At 41.0% G+C, this 13,287-nt stretch overlaps 1 protein-coding gene across 4 annotated transcripts in view; it reads left to right on the top strand.

The window, feature by feature from the left end:
• Nucleotides 1–13,287, top strand: part of mdga2a (MAM domain containing glycosylphosphatidylinositol anchor 2a) — a 226,889-nt gene that overhangs the window by 154,089 nt on the left and 59,513 nt on the right. For 2 of the 4 annotated variants that reach the window (XM_023952708.2, XM_023952707.2), the window contains exon 9: nt 5,434–5,727. In XM_023952708.2, coding sequence (XP_023808476.1) covers nt 5,434–5,727 — 294 coding nt within the window. Of the gene's footprint in view, nt 1–5,406; nt 5,728–13,287 lie in introns of all 4 variants that reach the window. The other 2 variants (XM_023952706.2, XM_023952705.2) reach the window with 1 other exon arrangement.

The raw sequence follows: 13,287 nt of genomic DNA, 5'->3' as shown, positions 1-13,287 counted from the left end.
CAGCACTTTCTTACAACTGTGTGTGTGAATGTTTTGTTTTTATATCTAAATTACGTTTTTAGCTTTCGTAAACCTGTGGCTACTTGACCTCAGAATGAGAGGAACAGGTTTTTTTGTCTGTGATCAATCTAAACTATTTTGTTATTTTCCTGTTCACACATTTAAATTTAGAAGTTTACAGTTAGCACTTAATAGTAAATAATATGTTACATTGTTTATTAACCGTTGTGCTATCCACCGCACTTGAACGTTGGGAGTTGGGTCATCTAGACCCACTAGACAGTACGCTGAATCTTTTTTCTTCAATGATTTGTGATCTTCATTGGTGTCCATAGATTACATGAAATCTTTCCACCTTTATCCACCTTTGTCGGGGCGGCCGTGGTGCAGCGGTAGGGCGGTCGACCCATGATCATAAGATTGCAGGTTCGATTCCCGCCTTGCACACCCATGAGTCGAAGTGTCCTTGGGCAAGACACTGAACCCCACCTTGCCTCTGGTGGTAGGCGGGCGCCTGTGTTTGGCAGCGGAGCCGCCACCAGTGTGTGAATGTGTGTGTGAATGTGTGAGTGACTGGGTGAATGGGTCTGTGACTGTAAAGCGCTTTGTCCTTGTAGGAAGAAAGGCGCTATACAAGTATACGTCATTTACCATTTAGCATACGCCATTTGTCATGGTAGGGAGAACACGTCAATGTAAGGGTGGGGTCATCTAAGGTAGCACAAGGGTTAACCCTGATTTTATGATTTAAAAAAAAAATTCCTTGCAACTATTTTCTATATTTTATTTCTGGTCTTTAAATATGAACATAATTTAGATCTATGTGAAGAAATAAAGTATCCTATTGCGACACAATGTTGACTACATAGTTCTTTTGCGTTTAATGTTGTTATAAAGTTCAAAAAGTGCAGGCTGAATGGCTAGCTTTGTACATTTTTACCTCACCAATTCTGGCCCTCTTTGCCAATAGTTTGGGCACCTCTGGGTCAAGGGTTACGTTGATATTTGCTAAAGTCCACCAAACCAGCCATTCATTCCTAGACTCCTCAAACCACGTTCACACATGGAATAAAACAGCCTAACTATAGGTGTTGTCACACTACTATAGTATAATAAACTTGGTTTGGTTGGATTTTCATTTTGGTTTTCCACTGACCTTTAGTGAACCAAACTGCCTGAAAACTTCATATCATTTGTTATATGTTCAGGACCCCCTTGAAAATGAGAACACATCTCAAGGGGCTTATCCTACAAACAAATACATGTGAAATGTTAACCATTAGGCATACTTAGTCCTTACATTTCCTCAAAAATCAACAGTCAAAAATGTGAGTTTTCGTTGTTCTTACTGACCTTGAAGTAGTTTATCTGTCTAAATGTTTTAGTACAACTTTAGTGAACTACAAACCCACACTGCTTTATGGATTGTTGGAGCATTATGGGTACTGTAGTCAGGCATTGACATATCCTGTTTTATTTGTTACAGCTGAACAATGTTGAGTTATTGTCAATAAAATGTGACTTATCTGTTGTGTTCAACTCTGCAAAGGCTGTAGATAAATGAAGAGGACATGAAGAACAACATTGTTCACTAGAAAATGTTCCCACCAAATCCTCTGACCAATCAGCTGCTTCTTGATCCATCAAGGCATTTTGGGTAGTTTGGTAATTTAGTCAAATAAAATGACTGCTTTGGTTTGTCTAATGCATCTTTTAAGCCAGAGTGGCTTGTGGCTCTATTAATATAGTAGCATTTAGGGGGAGGTGAACCTAAAACAATCTGATATATTTTTAAGTGCCTTTACTTCCCTAAATCAGATTAATCACCTGGATTTTATCATGATTTACACACTTGATAAAGCTTGAGCTTTTCTGCTTTCTTTTTTGTTTCTTAAAACACGACTCTTACATCTTTTATCCTGTTTCACTTGCAATTTTTGTTTTGCTAAATTGTTTGCTTAACCGCATCAGGATTTCACTTGCAAATGACCCTTTGCATTAGACAAAGCAGAGTTTGGATGTTTTGTCCAAAACATTGAACAAATGATCTTTAACTGAGCAGAATTAATCAGCTGTGGACATAAAGTGTTTAAAAAAATAAAACCTGAGAGCTGAAGACCCAACTGCGGTTAGCAGTTTGGTTGACTGATTGTCAGAAGATATAAAGTTTAAGTTAAAGAGCTCAAAACTGTTGATGAAAAAAAAAAGTTTTTTAACCAAACTATTTTTACTCGTCATTTGTCTCTTGGTTAACTAAATTAACCCTTTTACATTCTTTCGGCTACCGTAACTCTTCAACTGTTTGACCCAATTAGCATAAATCCAGCGGGTTCTGAAGCTGAAAAGCAGCCTTGCGCTTTTCAGCTTGCAGCTGATTCATTTTAGTGTTACCAGCAGCATCTCCAATGTTAAAGGGTTAATGGATAAATGTTGAAGAAAATGCTGAATCCCCAGCTTTGACAGTGTTTGTCTTTGCTTGGTTGGTCATTTTTGACACAAGCCTCAGTGACAGGATAAGGCAAATTTTCCTTTGTGCTGTCCAGATCAACTTCTGCGTGTTTCCTGATGCATTTGACCTTTAAATGGAGAGATTGGTGTTTGCCTCTTGTACTCTGGACAGAAAACTTTAAGCGTCACTCTGAACCTTTGGGCTGATTTTAGGAGTCTAAATTAAATGGTTTAGACCTACTTTTGAACAATTCTGCTTCACTTTAAGCCTTTTTTTCTGTCTCAATAAACAATGGCTGAACTGAGCTCTTCTTGGACAAAAGACAGTTGGTGATTGGGAGCGACTGCAGAATTCTCTCTGAAACAAAAACAGCTCCAGCAGATGGCTGGACTGTCTGTTTGTGTGTGTTTTTTTCTTGAGATTGCAGCATGGTTTCATCACCGTAAAACTTCACTGCGGCCTGATTCCATTCTAGCCGCAGCATTGTTGGGACAGAGTGGCAGCCATTCAAGGAAGCTCAACTGGGTTTCATCATTGCTGAACAGATTATCAGTCCCAACTTCTGGCTCAGATCGCTTTTTTTTTTTTTTAGTGCGAGACACTCTCGGAGTGTGCTAATGGTTTGGACTCGCACAAAAAGCCACAAACACATACAGATCTCTCCAGGAGCTGCAGCAATCTGCCAGGTTTACTAATTAAACAAATTTATTTGGCAGGCGGGCTCCATGAGAAACCACACTGACGGATCCAACCTGTGAGGTTCTCTGCGTTCCAAACTGAACAGAAAAAAAAGCAGGAACTATTTAAAAACATCAAACTATCCCTTATTTCAAACTTCAAATACTTAAAGTAACAGTTTTGTATGTATAAATTAATGTATGGTACTGTGTATTAACTAACGTGGGACAAAAAAGACTTGTTTCCACTGAGCGGCACAGTACGGTCCGTTATCGTCTGTTATTTTGAGCATTTCCATTATAAAATGGCAACCTTAAGTCATTTCTGGACACCCGTTGGTTGTAGGTTCGTAAAAAAAATGGAACGCACCGATGAGTCATCACACGATGAAACGCGTTGATCGGCGGAAGGTCATTACAACAATAGAAAAACGCCAAATCAGCTCCAACGTTTCCAAACATTCAACTGTTGTCTTTCAGTCAAAGTGTATCACCAAAAGTTAGCTGCAGCAAACAGCAAGGTCTGGTCGGCACTGGAAATACAAACAATTCTTGCCATCTATTGTCGTTGTTGACAGTTGCCTTAGTCGTATGACGCAAAGCTATCGGTCTACACCCCACACCATTTGAGGGTACAACTTTGAGTGAAAATGCTCACATGAAAGCTTTCTTTGGACTAAGAATCAGACTATATAAAGATTTAAATGGATAAAAGAAGTTTGATGTCAACCACTTTTTACTTCTTTTTTTTTTTTTAGATGGCTTCTTTTAAGTTGAATGGATTCGTCTGATTCTTCCTGATCTGGTCACCAAACCCTGACCATTAAGATAGCCACCACTGGCAGTTGTTGGAGCACTAGAACTTTTCTAGAGGATTCACTGATCATCTGTCAATAAAACTACAAATCGAGTAAAATTATAATATAAAACGCCAGGTATATTTTTAAACCTGGTGTTTCATTTATTTGTTTTATTTTGCTGGGTTTGTCAGTCTTGATGAACCTCAAATGTTTCACTGATCACAGGCATAAACTTAAACCTCCAGAACCAGCATGACCTAGGGTCATAATTTATTAATCATCTGCAATTATCCATGAACTTAGCTGTGTGCTCAAACAAGGACTCGATCTTGATTAGCATGCGACTGGAATCTAGTATGGGTTTACAATGTGTAACTACCTGCTGTCAGGTGTGTCATGTGGTGTACGTCCCACCTTTTTTGCACATTTTGGGAAAGGCTTTGCTCTAAACTGGCCTAACAGAAATCAGTGGGTCATCCCAAAGATGGAGATTTGGACTTCAGTCTGACAGGCAGAGACTTGAGACCCAAGCTGATATGCCCCGTTTGGGACCTGTAAATGACTTTTACAGGTTTCACGTTTGTTGTTGTCTTTCTATGATGCTTCTGTTGTGTGTTTCACTCCTTTGTAGCTCAAAGTCTCCCAATGCATTTTATTGGGGTTCCGTTGGTTGTTTCAAAGAATCAGAATGACAATAAAACTCTTTACAACTGAGACTTTAGAGCTAAAACTTGATTTTAATTGACAACCAAAGACTTGGGACTTGACTTTGACTTACAAAAAACTGGACTAGGAAGCTTCCTCTGCTTCACTCTATTAATACTAATATCAAGCATCAGCAGAACACAATGGGCTAAATGTGCACTCAACATTTTCATGAACGCAGGTCATATGCCTGGTGTGAATAACGTGTATATATAGAGTTTATGGAAATTAAATGAGCATATGTTATTTTGCCCTCACTGATCACAGCTCCAGCCTTAAAGGGCTAATGAGGGTACAGTTTTCTCAGTTTTTGCCTTTTGTTTGCCGACTGTGTGGTTTGGATTCATTTTCTGCACCCGTGAGAACAAAGTCGATTGCTCCCTTGCTTGTAAAGTCTAATTGCACCAAACTTTACTGTTGTACAAAAGGTGCTGACAGGTGCAAATGTCCCTTTGAATTCCAAACCTGAACCTGGTTTAGAAGCTTCATCTGTCAGGGTTCAGGCGGGTTCTCTGCATCATTCGCCTCTGTTGGTTGTTCTGAAGCGTTTCACCAGCTTTCACAAACGTTTTACATGTCCTTCCAGCTGTTAGCCATGACTGCTGCTACGATCTGCATGGCTCCTTCAACCATGGGTATGTTATTGACAGTCTGCTTCATTCTCATTGCTACTAGAAAGCTCATCCACTCACCTCTCATATGCAACCCTCTGACTCTTCCCAAATCTACCACATGTCTTTACCACGCCTGCTGACTTTCTAGAGCCCCATATCAGTCCCTCCTCTGTTTTTCTCTTTCTTAGTTCCCCCAAACTTGACGGTCCCCCGGGGCAAGTCCCCCCTGGTGGCCCGCGAGGGTGACACTGTGGAGCTGGAGTGCCTTGTTTCAGGGAAGCCCAAGCCCATCATCCTGTGGTCCCGAGCGGACAAGGAGGCGCCCATGCCGGACGGCAGCATGCAGATGGAGAGCTTGGACGGCGTGCTGCGGATCGTGAATGTGTCCAGGGATATGACAGGCTCGTACCGCTGCCAGACCAGCCAGTACAATGGCTTCAACGTGAAGCCTCGGGAGGCCATGGTGGAGCTGATCGTGCAGTGTGAGTATGCCAGCATACGCTTTTTAAACTGTAACACGCGTACTTAGAGGCACGTTGCCCTACTTTTCATATCTTGCGTTTATTTTCTGTGCATCAAAATAAATCTGTATGACTTCAAACCTCCAGAGAAATATATTCCATTTTACACTTTTCCAACATCCTCTTGAAGGCACCAATGTGTGCCCCCTCCTATGGTCCTCAGCTCTTCATCTCTCATACAGGGGGGACAACTTTCTCTACAGTGTGCGAAGACGCAGATGAGACCAACCTCAACAAAGCTCTGAGCTCTGAAAGCTTTCTTAAAGCAAGTTTGTCTAGATGCATTTACTGCTTTTAATGAATGTTTATTGTGACGATCTGTCCAAACGTTTCTGTTCAATTGCACCAAAAAGATTCACCCATCAAAATGAAGGCCTCTTTCTGTATTTTCACACTGGAGGCTCACCTATGTGGTGAATCTCTCACTGTGTAAAAACAAAAATATGAACCTTGTCTTCTGGCTCTGTGCCATTCACATTTACCAAAACTTGTGTGGGGTTTCTACATGATACATAGGAAATGTTTTAGTCACGACTGCACTTATGGGTGGATACGGGCTGCCTGCAGGCAAAAATGGGAAACCTTGGATGGGGCAGACGGACAACTTGTTCAGGGTATGTCCTACATTTCCCCAGCACTAGCTAGATTGACTCCAGCAACCCCATGACCCCAAAAGGGATTCAGCAAGTTCTGAAGTTGGATGGATGGATGGTACCAAACACAGCAAAGTAAAACACAACATTTGATGTCTCTCTCTTTATGGAACGAAATGGTTAAATAAGTCACTCTCTAAAAAGACTGTGAGGCAGCAGCAACAAGATAGACATGGGGTCTACGCTGTTGCACTGCTGCACCGAAACTTCATAGGTTTACATAAACAGGATCGAACAAACGGGAAGAGTGAGGGAGAAAGAACAGCTAAAGACACTGATCCAGAGGGAATCCGCTTTATTTTCAAGCAAAAATATGTGCATACTGGTCAAAGCTTCTGTGCTGCCCCAACATACTAAGAGGGACTTAGAAAAGCCAAAGCAGCTTTACAGATGCTACATAACGCAACTACAGGCAGTGTCTCGTAGCCCTCACAGTTTATGGAACAACTCGTAAAAAGTTAAGGAGACAGCACTCTGTTCTAAATTTAAATGTTTAAAGACAATATAGAACATTTATCTCAGGGCTGGTAATGCTAAACATAAAAATTCCTTTTTTTCAAATTCCAGTTTCATCTCAGTTTATTTATAAAGCGCCAATTCAGATGCAAGGCCATATCAAAGCCCCATCCCATGAATGCAAGGAAAACATCAGAGCAGAAAAGTCAAATCTTTCAGGATTGTAAACATTCCCTTTATCTCATACATGCTTTAAAAAAAAACAAATTGCTACACCTTTTTTTAACCCCTATCTTACATACAATAAATTAAAAACTGACAGTGTCAAGGCATTTTTGTTCTGCTCCCTCAAACTAAACATGGAAGTGTGAGAATATGGAGGAGCGGCTCCATCAATTGTAAAGAAAGTTTAAACAGAACCGGCCTTTGTAGGGGGCATGATATAGGCTTTGAGGAGAGCAGACACCGGAAACCTCAGCTGCATGTCTCTAAGGACTGTTTTTTTTTCTTAAATTAGGAGTTTTAATCTAAAAATAATGAGACTCCTTCAAATGCAAAGGTGAGTAAAATTATCAGTGCTTGTCACCACAAAATTTACCTGTAAAATGTATTATGTAATAGACAGGGGCAACAAGTAATTTGTGGCTACAAAACCCATATTTCTGGTGTTATTTTCAGTGGTTGTAACTTGTCAGGTTTAACTTGTTCTTCATTTCCTTTGTTTAAATTGCTGTCAGGAATTGGCCTTTGTGGTCCGTAGTTATGTCGTTTTTTGTAAATGTCTCTATTTTTTTAGGTTCAAGTTTGTCGTTGACGTCTTATCTGGTAAAAATGTCACCACATATTTGATAAAATAGCTGAAAACCAGCAAAATCCAACCATGCTCATGTGACCACAAGCTTTGTCCATCTCTCATATGCCGTGGATTGCCTATGACCTTTATTTTTAAGGCCTGATTATATCGTGGCTCCATTTCAGTGTTTTCTATCAAAAGCTAACTTAGAAGATAATCGGTTATCAGTTTGTTCCATTTAGTCTACACTTGTGGTCACTCACTGGTGCACATTTGAAAGACACATTTGAAAGCTCTGGAGTGTTTTTCAGTGTCAAAGTCTGCAGGAAAGTTAGGTTGGGAAGAACTGAAAGTGATTCATGTAGAGTGCTTACCATTCTCTGGCAAGTGATTATAGGAACTAGAGCTTGCATTGTTTCCTTGTGGCCTACTTACAGCAGCTAATCCATGAGCTCCTTCTTTTCAACTTTACTTTCCTGATTGAAGAGAACGTGCTGCAGCAGGTCAGTCTTCAGAACTGTAAAGTATTCACTCCAAGTGCTCCCCTTTGTCTGACAGCTTTTGTTTTTATCATCATAAACACACACAAAACAATCCCCAAAATGTTGCAATTTGAAGAGGCTGTCTGTTTTGATTGAAGATCAACTTGACATAGCCAATATAAAAGCTGTGATTGAAGAGGAACAAAAGCACTTTGGTCCTGTTTTCATCTATGAGGATTTGCACATAATTCACCCTCCGTGTTCTCAAGAGCAGTAAAGTGTTCTTTGCTTTGACATCGGTGTTTCGGCTCAGCTGCTGCCCCACAGATCCGCTGACGGAATTAATGAAGTTTTGACTTTATTTGATGAGGACCTTGTTGAATTTTGGTTAATTTGATGATGATCGTGTAGCGATGGCAGCTCGGATCAAAGTTTCCAGGCTTTGCCGACACGAAAGGCAAACAGGGATTTAGACTCCCTCCAATAAGGACTTGTTCTCAGTGGATCTGCTGAACAAACTACTCGTAATAAACAAATTCATAGCTTGTTTTTAAAAAGAAATAATCCTAAAATCCTTTCAGTAAATTTGTTCACTTGTTCTCAGAGATTTTCCATGGTACTGGGTCACAGTGACCCTAAATCCATTTGGAGAGCAGTAAGGGGGCACTCTGACCAAAGTTTGTCTCTGCACAATCACAGCAGGGACCAATTATAACTCAATAAATGAGCTTTATAGTCAACTTAACTCAAAAACTGATTCATTTCAGTTTGGTCCAAAACATGTCCAAACATTGTGATCACTAATATAAATGGATGTATAAATGCTCCATTTAAAAATAAGAACATCATATTCCCCGTTTCAAAAATAAAAATTAGTGGTAATGGTGTCTGAATTGCTTTTAAAATCTCCATAGTCCAGGAAATGAGCGACCTTTCAGGCAGACTCTAGCAGTGTTTAACTCGGTTACTCCCCTAGGGCGGATCAGTTAATCAACTCACCTGTTCAGTGTCCTATTTAAGTCCAGGTGTGCAGTTGTTCATTCACTTTCTTTACCGCAAGCGCTGCGTTCGTCGCGGTTCTCCTTGCTCGATGTTCTCCTTCTTGCTTTTTTTTCAGTGTCATGTGTCTTCCCCCCGTTCTTTTTCGGACTCTGTTTCTTTTCTTTTTAAGCTGCTGTGTACATTCGATAGTTTAACCAGTGTTTGGATTGGTCCTTCGTCAGACCTTTCTCTCATCTTTGGACATTTTACTTGTCACTGGTCTCTTTATGCTGCATCTATGGCTCCGTTTCTCATTTTGATTCGCTGGTCCAGAAACAGCGATCCTCGTGTCGTCACCACCGCATGCTCAGCGTCTGGTTCTGCTCCACCCTTCCTCCGTTGGGGCCAGCTGGTGTGTGGACAGCCACCCCGCTCTGTGTTCCCCAGAGAGCCCTAGCCTTCGGGGAACTAATATCAGCCACCCTTGTGAATGTGTCAGCTTTGTACGTGACCTCGTCTTCGCAACCTAACAGATATTTTGTTGTTCTCTCTCTCTGGTTGGTTTGGGGGTTTCTGGCTGGTTTGTGGGGGCTATGTGATGGGCTATTTCCAGGGCCCCATTTTTCTGTTTTCGAGTCAGTGAGAACAGTCGGTGCCTTGTCACCGGTCTTTTGCGACCTCCGTGGTCGCGACTCGTTTTCGAATCTAGGTTTCCGCTTTATCTAAGTAAGACAAATGGTCCTCCGCCCATCTGGATTTATTTTCTGCTGTGGATCTCTGGTTTATTGATGCATGCCTCTCTGCCACTATGTCATCCCTCGCGTTTGTGCAGCACATCGTTTATTCAATCTTTTGTTGTATAAATAAGATTTTGTCGCTGTTGGGCCACCTGGATTTTGCTATGTGCATTATTCCCCACGGCAGAGGTGGGCACTGAGGGCCGCATTCCTGCATGTTTTCCAGCATACCCTGCTCTGGCATGTTCTAATTGGCTGGACACACCTGAACCAGGTAATCAGCCATGAGTAGGGCAAGACTATCTGGAAATCATGCAGACACACCGGCCCTCGAGGCCTGGAATTGCCCACCCCTGCCCCACGGTCATCCGTTCATCTTGTTTTCTTGTTCTGGGTAGTTCAGTCCTTGTTCCTGTTCTTCTGAATGTTTCTGTCAAAGGTGCCGGGTCACACATAGCAGTCATACTTGTAAATCTGAATATGGAATGCCGCCGAAACACACCTAATCTTATTACACATTGATTATACATTTACATTTTCTTCTTCCTTGATGATCTTTGGTGTTGGGGGTAGTTATTACCCAAATGTTTTATGGAAATCTTGTCTCATGGAATTGTATGGAGCCTTATGCCAAATGAAAAGAATGTGAATGCCAACTTAAAGAATGTGAAAATAAATGTTTTTTACTGCATGAGTTGTCTGACTGAAATAAGGTTTGTTTTCTCTGTTAGTATTTCAGCCTGAAAAGCTTTTTGGTGCTAAAGAGGCGAATGGTCCCTTCAGATACCGAACGTCCCCACCCACAACTGTTCACAGTGCTTGGGGAGTTTATAGGCTTCAACATTAATTAAGTGTCAATTAGCCTCTCAGAAGGGAATCAAAACACTTGGTTTGACACAAAACATGGTAGGGGGCACCATCAACAAGAAGATGCACAGATCTTCTACTGTCCACCATTTGGAAATGTTGAATACCCACTCATGGTAAAGCACCTTTAGTGATGGATCTCCATGTTATTCAAGAGGAAAGTCCCAAGTGCATTTTTTCCGCAAACTTTATTGTGTTTAGTCCTAAAATTCACCTCAGTAAAGTGTTTTTAAGAGATTCATTTTTTTGTCAATAACTGGCAAAACAACATGGTCTTCATAATCATTGAGAAACAATGGGAGATAGGCAGAACAAATAATCCTTAACTGACGTCAGGACACACAACAGGCATCAGCCAATTTGAAAAACACTGCCAGCCTTCAAGAAAGTGAAGAAATTCCATGAATATGGAGAGAAATGGGAAAAGATTGATGGCTCTGACCTGCATGCCTCCATACTAATATAGGTTGTTTACAGGTCCGGACGTGCGCCTACGTCTGGTTTTTATGCAGAGTGGAGGAGCAACCTTCGCAATGCTGTTGAGACTTTTACAAAGAACGCTCCATTTTTCTGCCTTTAAGACTTGCAAGTCATGTGACTCAAACTGGCAGCAACAAAACAAATTTTTCGCACAAAAATCACATTTACTTTTCTGCAGTTCCTTTAAAAATGTAAGAAATATCCAATACAGTTGTGTAGTCATTACAGTTGTCTTTATTACTTTAACTGTTTTCTTACTTTGTAAGAGGGGGAAAGTTTTTTTTATCTCAGTAAGTATGTTTAGTCTTTCAAAGAGAAAAATAAATCATATTTAGATGAATTAAGAGAAGGAAATATTTAGATTAGGTAAAAGAAAGATTTTAAGTTCCAAAGAAGCATTTTTTAAATGTCCATTACATTGCAGAGATATGCATACGTCTAAGTTATATCTTTAGGTCAAATAATTTCAAAATAATACAATATAGTGTGTTTGTGATGCTCAAATAAAAAAAAGAAGAGCCTCAGGATAAGAGGCTAAAGCAGCAAAAATAAAAAAAGATAGACTAACAGTACAATGTTCCTCCCCCCTTACACACAATAACTGTCTCTTCCACTCAATACAATCCATTCTAGGAGCGCAATTACTTCTTATCTTGAAGTATTATTTTAATGAAGCATTTGCCTTGCACTCTTGCACTTTTATCTCTCCCCACTTCCAGAAACAACAGTGAGCACAGTTCTAAGAGGCTTTGGGTTTGATAAATCAATCATCCAGCAATGTTACGCTTCGGCTTGTCTTGTTTTTTTCTGTCAATGGCCGACTTTACAGCCAGAGTTTGAAACCAGTTGAGACTGTTTTTTGGACGTGATGGCTTACGAGGATTCGACGGTTTCGTTTTTTGATTTGGTTTTAAAGTGGGTGTTTTTGGTCATTTTTTGATCCACAGCTGTTTTTATTTCTGGTTATTATCCTCAGCCTCTTTAAGGGTTATTTTGTAGTTTATCATCTGTTTCGTTACCTTTTGTTTCTCCTTGGATTTTTGTCATGTTTAAGTTTATTTATTTGGTCTTATAGTGTCTCCCACCAAGTCTGGTCTCCTGCATTTTGGGTCCTACACCATCAATTTGTTACCGGATGACCTGACCACCTATAGGACCGAGAACATTTTTGCTGAAGTGGAAGATGGGTTTCCCTACAGTTATATTCAAATCATGCTATTTCATGTCCAACAAAACTGTTCCTGTGGAGGGTTGTCGGGACGCTCCTCTTCATTTGGCTGTTCCTGAAGAAAGGTCACCAGGGCCATGCGTCACGTTCCTTGTCCCTGAAGATGGTCACAGTTCATCCCCCTTAGCTAAGATAGAGGAGAGTCAGCGGGCGGCTTGGGTTGGGGGTGCTGTGCTCTCCGTGCTCCTGCGCCTCCCTGCTCCTTGGCGTTGGAGGGCCGTGGGGCGGTCCTGCTCACCCTGGTCCGGGTGCCTGCCTGGACTACCCGGGGGGCGGATTCCCTTCAATCTGCATACCATACCGGTGTCAGGGGGTCTTGGCTACCGCTGCCGCTTGGCAGGGGTCTTGGTGTGGGGACGACTGGGCACTGGCTCTCTTTTTGTGTTGGTTTGTATGCACATGTGTGTGTGAACTGTAGTTGTGTAAGTAAATGTTGACTTAATTGTATGTGAAGATTTTTGTAGTCAACAGGTATGATTGTAACACTTGAGTATGTGTGTGTGTGGACAGGACGAGTTTAATAAAAAAAAAATAATTATAATAATTGCAAAGCGCAGGACTTCCATTATCCTTTCTCTCATTGCTTTGCCCCACCCCTGTAATTTGTGGTCAATGACTGAAGAGATCTTTAGTCACATGGTTTTGTTCACAAGCTTTGCTTTGGAATATATACTAGTCCACTTAGAGGCAGACCCAATGTAAGGTTCAGGACTCGATCTGGACCAAATTAAGCAAACTTGGTCCGGACTAATGGGCTTTTTCAGTCTGAAAACACCCTGAGTTTTTTTTTTGTTCTATTCAGGCTAAAGTGTATAGTATGATTAGCAATTAGCAAAGAGCTACT

This window comes from Oryzias latipes, chromosome 24 (assembly GCF_053564925.1).
Source record: "Oryzias latipes strain Hd-rR chromosome 24, Olatipes_Hd-rR_3.1".
Classification (NCBI taxonomy): Eukaryota; Metazoa; Chordata; class Actinopteri; order Beloniformes; family Adrianichthyidae; genus Oryzias; species Oryzias latipes.
This window is presented reverse-complemented; position numbering and strand designations above follow the sequence as displayed.